The 12,794-nt window shown below is 38.0% G+C and overlaps 1 protein-coding gene across 1 annotated transcript; it reads right to left on the bottom strand.

Moving 5' to 3' along the window:
- Window positions 1-215: 215 nt before the first annotated feature.
- GKN1 (gastrokine 1) lies at window positions 216-5,419 on the bottom strand. The gene is made up of 6 exons (XM_004580278.2): window positions 5,408-5,419; window positions 3,202-3,255; window positions 2,983-3,120; window positions 2,147-2,257; window positions 1,045-1,186; window positions 216-310 (listed from the first exon to the last, which is right to left on the bottom strand). Exons 1-6 carry the CDS (start codon window positions 5,417-5,419, stop codon window positions 216-218), a joined length of 552 nt encoding a protein of 183 aa, XP_004580335.2.
- Between the last annotated feature and the right edge of the window lie 7,375 nt (window positions 5,420-12,794).

Raw genomic sequence — 12,794 nt, 5'->3', positions numbered from 1 at the left:
CCACTGCACTACAGTTTTCTCCTGTGTATTCCAAATAGAAAGTGTAAGGAATGCTAGTAGAAACAGAATTCAGTGCTTTGTGAGTTTATTGAGACTTAACACAAACATAACTAGCAGAAAACTTTGTCAAGAGTGACAGGATACAAACCATTAGAACCCACATATTCCCCACAGAATATACTGGTGACCAAATCCAGAGTGATTTCAGAATTTGTTTAGTCCTCCACAGTTTTTCCACAGTAGGAAATATTCAGAATCCAAAGTACATTTGTATTGAAGCATTTTCCTGAGTAATAAAACAAGTTTGCATCTGATAAAAAAAAACAACAACAAAGCCTATATCAGTGTCTATTCAATGACTTTTTTGGGAGAATGAGGGTGGGGGAGTAGGTAGAGGAGGGACTGTCATATGGTTTTAAAACTGGCTATGCACTAATTTAGAGATATCTCTTCTTGAAATCAATCAATTCTAATCTACAAAATTAATATTATGTTAGCAATATGCCTTAAAGTAGAAACTTGATTTTTGTGTAAATTATTCTTTCACTGCCTAGTAATCAAACTATAATCGAGCCTATAATTATTACCCTTACAGAGTAACAGAAACTCAATGGATTCTATTGATATTCTTCTCTAATTTAGCCATTCACACATTTTCTTGTATGTGCTTTAAATTTGCTGTAAATTCATCCTTGAAAGTTAGTATTCCATGATGGATAGGACCACAGAAGTTAGACTCTAATTGTCATCATTGATCCAATCCTGTTTTTTTTTTTTTTTTTTTTCATTTTTTCTGAGCTTCAATTTTCTCATCCATGAAAGGAGAAATACACTAGAAACCCTAACAAATGATCTTGGTGTAGAGCAAATGAGTTAGTAAACTTAAGGCATATAGAACAGTGTCTGGCGTAGAGCAAGTGTTACACAAAAGGTAGTAGCCTTGATGACTATACCCTATGTGATTTGTACTTTGTGGGCATGCCTGAGATCAGTCAGACAATTTGACCAGCACCAAATTAGAGTGCACAGCAGGGGTCTGCTCACCTGGAATCTCCTCAGCCCTGTAGGTTGGAATCCCCTGGCACATGCGGGCAACGTTATTTCCAAACTGGCTCAGATCATCAACTGTGTCAGGATTGGTTGAGTATATCAGGCCCTTAGGAGGTGATCCCCCTGGTGCTTTCCCCTGAGAGTGAGGGTGAAGTAAAAAGGGAAAGGAATAAATGGACAAAATGAGTGCCATGCCCATGGTTTGTTGATCAGAGGAAGTACCAGGGTAATGGGAAGTATTGCTCCAATATAATCTTTCCACAATTGAGATAAAGAGTCTATGGCCATGCCACCCTGAACACGCCCTATCGCATCTGATCTTTGAAGCTAAGCAGGGTTCAGCTTGGTTAGTACTTGGATGGAGATGAAGAACAAATTCTAGTGCTTTATATCATAATTTCTATGTTTGGAAACTAGTCAGAAGTTTGAGGCTACATGTATTCCAAAATTGGGCCTCATTTGATCATCTTAACTTAGATTGTGTAATTATACTCTTTTAAGAATACAGTTTACTATTTTTTTCTGCCCTGCTAGTGAAATGCATATTTATCAGTTAAAGGCATACAAACTTAAGCAAACATTAGTAAAGAGCCACGGATCCCCTCTTCCTATCCACTTTAACTTGAATTGTCAGATAAAGTATTTGCAGTCACATCTGAATTTCAGATAAACATAAAAATTGTTGTAGTATATGTACACCTCAAATACTGTGTAGGAAATATTAATGCTGCTGAAAAAGATAGATTGTCTAGCTGAAATTCACACTTAACTGGATATCTTCTATCATTGCATGCTAAGTCTGATTGTCCTAACTAATCCTTGGAGAAAAATGCCACTGGAGAAATGTTCTTCAGAGGTTTGGTATTCTAAACATCAGGCTTATATGCTGCCCTGTCCAGCGCCCATAGAGGTGCGTGTGAGTCACACCACTTGATGTGGTGGCAGCTGCCTCCTGCCAGGCAATTGCCAATTACTTTCCCACTTCCTCTTTTCTGTTATGAACTACAACTACAAGAGGGAATGACTGTCACTTCACCATTCATAGGCAGTCATAAGATCTTCCCTCACCAAAAAATAAACAGTCTTCTACTTTTACCTTCTTTTCCTTGGCTAGTGCATCAAGAGCTTCAATGGAGGGCATGGTATCCTTGTTCAGGGCATGCACAATGCAAGCCTTCTTGGCAAAGAGTCTGGTTGCTGCAAATCCCTGTTAAAGAGTCAGTAGTAAAGTTAAGATTCTCTGACTTACCCCAAGTCAATTTTACCAGCAGAGGGAAATGAAGTCCATGATTATTATGAGTGAAATAAGAACTGGATCCAGCCCTGTTTTCCAATCACATGACCGTAAGGTGTTGGACAACAAAGGTTAAATATCTGATGCTGTGCTTGGTCTTTGAGTTCTAACATGGTGAGCCACTCTACATACGTCTGTGTTACTGAAATCATCTTTAAAGATTGTCGTATTCTGATGTCCTTTGATCCTCACAATATCTCAAGGGGGCAGGTGAGACAACTAGTTTTCTAATTAATCAGATGACAAATTTGAAGCAAAAACAAATTTGAAGCATAAAAGTTTATTTCTTACAAGGAAATGAAGACAGAATGAGATGGACTATCACTGGCAGCAATAATAGTGTATAGATCATTCATCATTATTAAGAGTATCAGCAGGTGGGCAAAAGGAAGTTCATATTTGTTTTATGTCCCCTTAATCCCCAATAACTATTCATTGCTTTAAATTTTAGGAATTCAGTCACTCTATTTAGGACGTGAAACTTGGTGAGCAAAATAGGTACTTCAACTTACAACTATTGTACTTTTATCTATTTAGAATTTACTATGTTAAATTTTTGATGGTTAACTTGTACAAATTTTTGTTAAAAATAAGACACTGTGCTTTCAAACAATGGAAGTTGCACATTGGTTACCTACCATTTGATAATCCCAGAGGGTATTCCAGGAGTTCCAGCCGTTGTTGTTGTCAACATTGGCCACATTGTGTTCGTTGTTGATGGTCACTGACTGGTGCCCACTGCCGTTAGCGTTATTGTCATCATTGATAATAATATTCTGATATTTGTAAGAAATTAAAAATAATGTAATATAGCATTTCTTTGGGTTATGTAACAAACTTTAAAAGATGAGACTTACATAGCCAGAAAGACCGGGAATGAGAATCAGTCCAAGAAGTCCAACAAAGATCATCTGAAATCACAAATAATTTTGATGTATTAGTGCTTTGCAAAGTGATGCCGTCTTCTTCCTTGCTTTGTTCCATAAAAATTTTATTAGACATGGGTGTTGCAGGTTGAATCTGTGCTTAGGACTTTGTATCCCACATCAGAGGGCCAGAGTTTGAGTCCTGGCTGCTCAACACTTTCCATTAGCTCCCTGCTAACGTGCCTGGGAAGCAGCTGTGATGGCCTGAGAGCTTTCCCTGTCCCCTGGCTTTGGGCTGACTCAGTCCCTGTTGGGCATTTGGTGAGGCAGCCATAACATAGAGGGTTCTCCTCTCTGTGTTTCCCTCTGTCATTCTGTCTATCAACTAAATAGATGCAAAAACAAACAAACAAAAAATGAAATAGATGCATCTTTAAAAACATTGACTAATTTTACTGATATGTTTAGTGATCTGTTTTTTCTTTTACCTTGTATATTTTTAGCCACAAAAATTTTCAGTAATTTAAATATTGATTAATTATAAGTAATTATACTAATATATAATCTCAGACCTTTATTTTGTAAGTTTTTATTAACATAAAAACATTTCATGCATTTCACAGATACAGTTCTAAAATACCCATACTGCCTTCCCTCCCTCTTTCTCGCAATCCCCTCTCCTTATCTCTATTTTTTCCTTAATTTTCTTCAATTTACTTGATAAGCACAGGCTTAATACACCACTAACCATAGTGCTCAACAACTAGAAAGCAGAAAAAGCACTGTTCCCAGGAGCATAGGCAAGGCTTACAATGTAAAGCTTTCTGAGTTCCAGATGAGCCATACACTGTACAATGAATAACATCTGTGATAAGAAAATTGTCATAAATTCTAAAAATTGCATCTGAAAATAATTTAGTTGATTTTCTTGTTCTACCTGGGACACTCTCCTCCTAATATCAAAAGTCCTTTTCTATTAAGAAAATTTTTTTAGAGAGATGGATGGGCATGTTGGAGTCTTCTCATGTGAGAGACCAAGGAGAGTGGGCCTGCTGCTCCATGTGTTTAGCAGAGAGAAGTAAGTAAGAGTGTCCCAGGATTCTTGGATTAGTCAGCTCTTGCTAGATGTGCCACTGGTTATCAAAACACAGAGCTGTATGCACGATGCTACATTCTAGGTACCCATTCTTATTTCCTTTGCCCAGAACACAAGTTGAGAGCTGCCCTGAAGATTCAAGGCAAGTTTAGAACAAGTCATATTCTCACTTGACAGTTCAAGGAGTCAAAAAATAGTTTTTCATAAAATTTCAAAGGTGGCAGGCATTTTAGAAAACATTTAATATAAATCAATCCTTTTACAGTTGAAGAAAAGAACTTCCAGGGGTAAGTGGTTTGGATAAGTTTGTATTCCTTGTACATACAAAACTAGACCCATGCCATGCTCTTCCCATCTTTAACTTTGTTGCTAACAAAAGAACTTTTTTTATATTATTATTATTTTATCTTTGCAATCCCATTATAAAGTCTGTTATAATTTATTCTATTATAGCTTTGAAACATCAACATATTCATTTAATAATAGCCCATTTGCATTTTATAAGAAACATGGCACCAGTACCATCTTTGGCAGGATTTGGGGGTCACTCTCCCACATTCTCAGATTTCTGTCTGGAACCCCACACAGAAGGTTAGTCTGGTTTCAGACTTCGGACTCACTCTTTGCCAAACAAATGGTTATGGATTGGGCTTAAGGGAAAATTTTGACTTGAAGATCCACTTCAAAACAAAAAAAGTGTCAGTAAATTCCTCACCCATTTATTTTGCTACAAAACTTTTAATCTTGTGTGGACATCTCAGTAATTTTAGTAAAAGGTGGAACTCAAAAATGGATAAGAGCAGGCACTGTCTAGGGCTTAGTGACTCTTTACCCTTTGTAGAGAAACCTGGATCTGATGACATGGAAAGTTTATAGATGGTTGCTCACTGTAGCATGCTCAGACAGCAATTTAATCCCATTGTAATGATCCTTTCCAACAGATATGCTTACAAATGTCATTGTTCCATAAGAAACAATGATAGAATTTTTGTTTCACTAAGTTTTCTGTTGTAGTGATTTTGTCATTGGGTCCTCTTACCTCAGAATATTAACTACACTCAACTGTATCATAATAATTAAAAAAGAGAAAGCTCTACTTACTGTGATCTTCATGTCTCCAGGAATGCAGAGGAGCAGAAAAGGTAGGCATGGAATTACATGGCAAACCTTCTCATATTTGTAGTTGACTGGCTCTATTCAAGCCAGGCGTGATTAGGTGGAGTCGCAGACTTATCTTTCTCTACTTCCCATATCTGGGCCATGGTTTCACGTATCAGGAAACTCTTGGAAATATAGTCCAAGCTAGCAAGACACTTTGACATTGAGTTGGTGTGATTCATCCTCTGTTGAAGGTGAAGGTAGCACAGCCAAATTAGTATAATTAATGATAACTTCTGACCCAGCTGAAGCTGTGGGTGTGGATATGTTTTACATTGACATTATTGCTCAGGAAAAGAATAATCCCTAAAACCAAACAAGACCACAGATGAAAAATTGTGTGTAACCTGGCCTTCCAGATAGCAGCTGTCATAGAAACTGGCACATGATTTCCTCCTTCAACCTTTACCTGAGACCATTTCCAATGGTTTAGCTCAGGCTGAACATAGTTTACTGTATTGATTCCCTTGTCTGTGAGCCTGAGTTCTTCCATCAATAGTAGCCATATTTGATTAGAAAACCCAGGAGCTTGGGTGGGTATTTGGAACAGTGGCTAAGATACTGTCAGAGAGGGGCCTGGTGTGATAGCGTAGTGGTTAAAGTCCTCACCTTGAATCTCATATGGGCTCTGGTTCTAATCCCAGCTGCTCCACTTCCCATCCAGCTCCCTGCTTGTGTCCTGGGAAAGCAACTGGGGACAGCCCAAAGCTTTGGGACCCTGCACCCATGTGGGAGACCTGGAAGAGGCTCCTGGTTTTGGATTGGCTCAGCTCCATCTGTTGCGGCTGTTGGGTAGTGAACCACCGGAAGGAAGATCTTCCTCTCTGTCTCTCCTCCTCTCTGTATATCTGCCTTTCCAATAAAAATAAATAAATCTTTTAAAAAAGCAAAGAAAAGATACTGTCAGAGGTGCTATCATTCCCATACTGAAGTGCCTGCCTGGATTTGAGTTCCAGCTCCACTTCTTAGTCCAGCGTTCTGCTAATGTACACCATGGCAGGCAGGGGTTGATGGCTCCAGGAGTTAGGGCATCTGCTTCTGGGAAATGGCTTCTGTACTATCTCTGAAGATGTACCTTGAGATGACGAGCCATCTGGTAGCTGCTTGTTGGACATCAGGAAACCTTGATTCTCCTCTTCCTGCTTCCAGTGATTCATTGCCCTCTTACACGTGAGATTTCCTATTGGTAGAAGAACAGAAATACTTCTACATGATTTTGAGTATTGTGACTTAATAACTTCAAAGGCAGCAGGTCTTCTTCTTCTGGATGCATGTAGTACATTTGTGAGTGTAAGCGGGCATTGGGGAGGAAAGTAATCCTGGTCTCATCCAGGTCAGAGATCCAGGGGTCGCAGGGTGAGCCTCATGCTCCCTTTTGTCCTGAATTATATCTTGTATTCTATTCCAGAAGGAGGACTAAACATGTCACTACTATCCCCTCCTTAGAGCTTGTGCTGTGCTGACACATGTGCAAATGATGCCAAACAAGCCCTTTAAGCATGTTAGATTATATAAAAATGTTCAAGCTAGAGGATTCTGAGTAACTTTTCTTTCTTCACCTGTGATTTTTAGTGCCAGCTGGAGGGTACTCTCCTGTAATGACTGATGTCAAGGGAATCCAAGATGACAGTGTAGCCCCAGTGCCTTGGGATTTATGAGGGGCCAACCTGCCCCTGTGTAAATAGGGCTTGCCCTGACCGCACAGACTGATGCTGGAACAAGCCCCTATCTTCATTTTATCACACAGTGCACATATACACCCAAGACTTCATTTCCCTCCCTACCTTGTCATGCTGAGTTGTGTGTAAGCCTCCTTTGTGTTGCACAAATGAGTTGCATCCCAGGCCTGTAATGCTCCTACCATGGTCTGGAGGGAGATTCAGAGCTTCTCCACAGGAATCGGACCTTTCACATTCCTTCTTGGCCTCTAGGTGAAAGGGGATGCTTCTCTATAGGGAATATTTTCATCACTAAACATTCTTACTCAAGATTCCATTTGTAGACCTGCTGTTGGGCTAAAGTGGCAGTTAAGAATATTCAAGAATTCCTTAGTAACATTCTCCTTGAAGTTGCTTATGTTTAGAACACAGCAGCCTTTAACCCATTAACTCCTATACTAGAATGTTTTTGAACATGGAAGTCTGTTGTGCAGAGCCTCTGTCTCAGCCTCTGTTGCTCATTTTTTGAGAAATCTGCATGATGTTTTGATGGTCCTTAGGCTGGTCCTAATCCAGCAGGCTCCTCTTGAGGTCTGAACACCTTTCATTCTGTCCCTCCTGTGCTCTTGGTCTAGCATCCTATTGCTAGGACTCACTGTGGTCCTATGACTACAGCCTGGTACTGGTGGTAAGAGTACATGCAAATGAAACCCTCCATGTGTGCTTGGGACCGGGAATGACACACCCAGCCCTTTCTCCTATAAAAAAATGAAATAAAGAAGGAATGGAAACATATAAAATAGCATTTTAGTAATTATTTCTAGAAAGTTTCTAATTCCAAAAAATCCAAAGCTTATTGAGTAAGTATTGGTATAGGAGAAACCCTCTTTTCAAATTTCAGGTGGGAAATCTTTATTAAGGCATCATTGAGCTCTTTATTTTTTTTTTTCATTTTATTTTATTTTATTTATTTTCATTGGGAAGGCAGATTTACAAAGAGAAGGAGATGCAGAGAAAAAGATCTTGCAACTGCTTATTTACTCCCCAAATGGCTGCATTGGCTGGAACGGAGCTGATCAAAAGCCAGGAGTCAGGAGCTTCTTCTCTGGGTCCCCCACATAGGTACAGGATCCCAAGAACTTAGACCATCCTTCACTGCCTTCCCAGGCCACAAGCAGGGAGCTGGATGGGAAGTAAAGCAGCTAGAACACGCTGCCCATATGGGATGCTGGTGAGTGGAGGTGGAGGATTAGCTAGTTGAGCCTTTGTGTTAGCCTCTCCTTATTTTTGTTGTTTCCATTGGGACCATTGCCTCTTAACATAAATGTAACTGTTCCTTTCTGTTCCTGCTAGTGTATGTCCAAGCAGCTGTGCTTTCCAGGCCTTCTGGACCTCTTCAGAGGAAAGCAATGATGTACTGTGCCCCAGGTTCACTGTTGTCTTGAGTGTTAGAATACTGCAAATAGAACTTGAAAACAAATTGCTAAAAGAATGTATCCTGAGTAATTTAATTATGTGTACAAGATACATGAAAGTGGAGCTACGAAAGAATGTTGATCAATAGCTTCATTTTTCATCATTATAAAGAACAATCAAACCTGATTAAGCAGTTCTGTCCTGAGTAGGATTTGGAGAAAAGAATAGAAATCACACAATGCTAGTAGCATGTTGCATTGTAATGACCTCATTCTGATTCAGAAATAATGTCACCATTCTTGCTCAGTGTTCACATGGAAATCATCAGCAACAATGATGTAAAACCCCTGTACTTAGATGCATTCATTCAGTAGTAACGATCAGACCTGGGAAGGACACATCTGCTCACTGAAAGAGAAGAATCATATCCCAGTTGGTTTTGAAACAGAGTGATAGAGCTTGCAGAGCCACACCCAGAGCCACACCCAGAGACAGCCAGCATCTTGTGAGGACCCTGTGGTCCCTATACCACACCAACTCCTGTGGTTTCCCTGATGGAAAAGGCCCAAGTAAAGGACTTGCTGCAACACCAGAGAGAGAGAGAAAGAGAGACTGGATGAGATCCACTGTACTCTTCAGATTATATAACATATCCTGGTGGGAGACAAGACACATGTATAGTATATGGATGTGCCAAAGCAGGACTATGACAGGCTTTGTGACTTTTTCAAGGTCACATGACAGATAAGAATGGGAGGACAGAGCTGGGAAGTATGACCTTGTAGGTAGGGAAAAACTGTGTGGAGGACTTGTAACATCCCTAAGATTCACCTTTATGATGACTGAATATTTCATTTAGTCACGACTAGATAGAGAAAATTGAGTCAGAATCATCCAACTTATCAAGAGCTAACTTGCTACACCATGGGCTTGAGATATTACAAGGATCTAATCTTCACCAGCAGCCACATGCAGCTGCCCTTTGTCTGTGGCCCCACACTTCCCTGCATGTCTGAAGGGTGCTTTCTCTTCCTCACACCCAAGTGTTTAAACATCCATGAGCCCCTCCCAGTAAATTAATATTGTAGCTGGTGACCAGGGGTGTTTCTCTAGAAAGCAGTAGTCTCACTTTTTTTTCCCGTCACAATTGACACACCTTTACATTTGGTGTAATCTCTCCATTCTAACTTAATGTTAGGCCTAGAGAGGGGACATGCAAACAAATATGTTAAGGTGTCAACATGCTTTGTTACTTAAGTATCAAGATTCACCTTAAAGTACATTATGTAGGTAAATACAGAATGCGTTGGGGGCCTCCGTGAATACCTGATAGAGTGTGAATTTCTTGCAACATATCTTAGGCTCTCTGTCAGAATGAGGAAGTTACTTTTTATTTCTGGTTTTATAAGAGTTGCTATCACTAATGTATGTGAATTTTGTTGCATCTGTGAAGAAGACCATGTTCCTTTTGTTTTTAGTTTGTAATATTTGGAGTATGTTTGGAGTATGTTTAAAATGTTGACCAAATCTTAAAATGTTGACCAAATCGTGAAAAAACAGAGAAAAACTTTCCTTGGTCTCGATGTATTGTTACTTTTAGACATTGCTCTATTCAGCATGCTTTTATTTTTGAATTATGAAGGAACATTGGTCTACAGCTTCTGTATTCATATCATCTTTGATTTTATATATATATATATATTTGGTATGAGTAATATTGACCCAATAGGATGTGTTGGGAATCATTTACTCCTTATCTATTTTCTAGAAGAATTCATGTTCTTTATTTTTTAAATGTTGAATAAATTCATGAAATCATCCTGCCCTGAGATTTCCTTGGTGAGAAGGAGTTCAGCTACAAATTCAATTTGTGCTTATTGACTTAGGGCTGATCAGGTTATTTATTGATTCTTTTGTGAACTTTGGTGGTTGCATCTTGTAAGGAATTTGGTCATTTTGCCTTGTTATTGAATTTGTGTACATAAAATCATTTATAATGTTTCCTTATTCTTGGGTTTATGATCAATAGCAATGTTCTCTTTTTATTACTGAAATGAATAATTCTTGATTTCTTTCCTTTTAGTTCTTTGAACAGGTCAGCTAGAAATTTATCAATTTGATTGGTCATTTAAATAAATCGCTGGTGTTTGTCATTGATTTACTCATTTCAATTTCTCCCTTATTGCTATGGTCTCTGCATTTATCATTATGATTTCTTGTCCTGTGCTTTATTGGGTTTAAAAGGATATTTGCTTTCCAACTTGATTTGGTTCAAAATTAAGGTATATGCCTTTATCATTTATTTGAAATATTTTCTGTCATTAATATAAGAAGTTAATGCTATAAATTTTTTGTAAGCACTGCTTAAGTCACATCCCATAAATGTTATATTTTTATTTAGTTCAAAATGCTTTCTAAACCTCCTTGTTGCTTCCTCTTCAACCTATTGGTTACTTAGAAATCTTCAAAAATGCCTAAATAACTAGTGATTTTCCAGATAACTTAGTTTCATTTAAATTAAATTTAATTATGCTATTTGACATCCTAATTCTACAGTTATTTATGAGATTGAATTTGTTTTGTTTATAATAACTCGTAAAAATCATATTAGATAAATTTTCCTGAGAACTGGCTCCATGTTCTATTGTATTTTCCTTGGCTGAGAGCCTCAGGGTTCACGGACAAGCTGAGAAGGAACTTGTGCATCCTTTCTCTGCCGTGAGGCTGCTGATGCAGCCTGAGAACTTAGAAACCTTGGAATTCAACTTCACGTGGGATGCTTCAGTAGCCTCGGCCCCTCCCTGTCTCTTAGCGTTGCGCTCGCTGCTTCTAGTCCAATTCCGATACTTCATTCTCTTGTATTTTGTTTTTAGGTTGATAATAAAATTCTACAAAATTATAATAATGTTGAAATACAAAACATAATCAACAATTAGCTAAAGGGTATTGAGCTCCTTGCCTTTTTTGAGAAGAAGATTCAAACATAGGGTGCCTTTTGATTTATAGAAAGTTTGAATGATTAGCCATGCATGTTAAAATTTCAAAGTAATCAGTAGTAAAAATGAAGTACTCATAATGATAGGGAAACACACAATGTTTAGCAGTATCAGGAGGGCAGAAAAATAATGAAGAATGAAAAGAAATAAGTAACCAATAAAAAAGATGAGAAGAGATATGAGATATGTTAGTAACCACAATGAAGGGATCAGATAATGCTTACGTATTAAAAGAATTTTCAGACTGGACAATATATAAAACAATAAAATACTACAGCTTACCATTCAAAGAGTTATCAAAACATGAAAGTTGGAAACAGAACAAAATATGCCACACAAATAGAATCAAAAGCAAACAAATTAAAGGCAAAAATAAGTAAACATTAATAGAGGCAAAAGTAATGCATATTTCATAAGAAGGAAGAGATAGCTCTCCAGGATGCTGTATTGGCAATTAATTTACTTCAAACAGCATTACTGGGGACAACGTCAAACAAAACCCATAAGCATTATATAGAAAGAGATGAGAATATCAGCATAAAGAAATATTTTAACATCCGAGGAATAGATTTACATAGGTTGGGTAGATCAAAATTTAAGAGTAATGTAGAATATTTGAAAAAAAATTGACAACATTAATTTAGCAGAAATATCAATTACAATGTAATCATCATATGGAGGATATATGTTTATTTTATAAATATTCAACATTTACAAATGTTGAAATAAAAATTGGGGGAGTGGCCTGACATGATGGCTCAACTGACTAATCCTCCATCTGCAAGCCTTGACATCCCAGAGGGGTGTCAGTTCTTGTCCTGGCTGCCTTACTTCAGCTTCAGCTGCCTGCTTAAGGCCTGGGAAAGCAGTGGAAGATGGCCCAAAGCTTTGGGACCTTGCACCCACATGGGAAATCTGGAGGAAGCTCCTGGCTCCTGGCTTCAGATTGGCTCAGGCTGTTGTGGTTTATTTGGGGATTGAACCAGCTGACAGATCTTTGTCTCTCCTTTCTAATGAAAATAAAAACAAATCTTTAAAAATTTTTTTTAATTTAAAAAATTAAAAAATTTAAATTAAAAAATTTTTTTTAATTTAAAAAATTAAAAAATTTAAATTAAAAAATTTAAAAAATTTTAAAAATTAAAAAGAAATTTTTAAAGATTTATTTTGTTTTTATTGGAAAGGCAGATTTACAGAGAAGGAAATACAGAAAGAGCTTCCATCCCCTGGTTCACTCCCCAAGTGGCCGCAGTGGCCAAA

This window comes from Ochotona princeps, chromosome 8, assembly GCF_030435755.1.
Source record: "Ochotona princeps isolate mOchPri1 chromosome 8, mOchPri1.hap1, whole genome shotgun sequence".
NCBI lineage: Eukaryota > Metazoa > Chordata > Mammalia > Lagomorpha > Ochotonidae > Ochotona > Ochotona princeps.
The sequence above is the reverse complement of the archived record's forward strand: the minus strand, read 5'-3'. Positions and strand labels throughout refer to the sequence as shown.

Coding starts and splice junctions, on each gene's coding strand:
- GKN1 (XM_004580278.2), bottom strand. Junction 3,121..3,201: donor TTCCCGGTCTTTCTGGCTAT/GTAAGTCTCATC, acceptor TACAAATATCAG/AATATTATTATCAATGATGA. Junction 311..1,044: donor CAGGGCTGAGGAGATTCCAG/GTGAGCAGACCC, acceptor TTTTTTTATCAG/ATGCAAACTTGTTTTATTAC.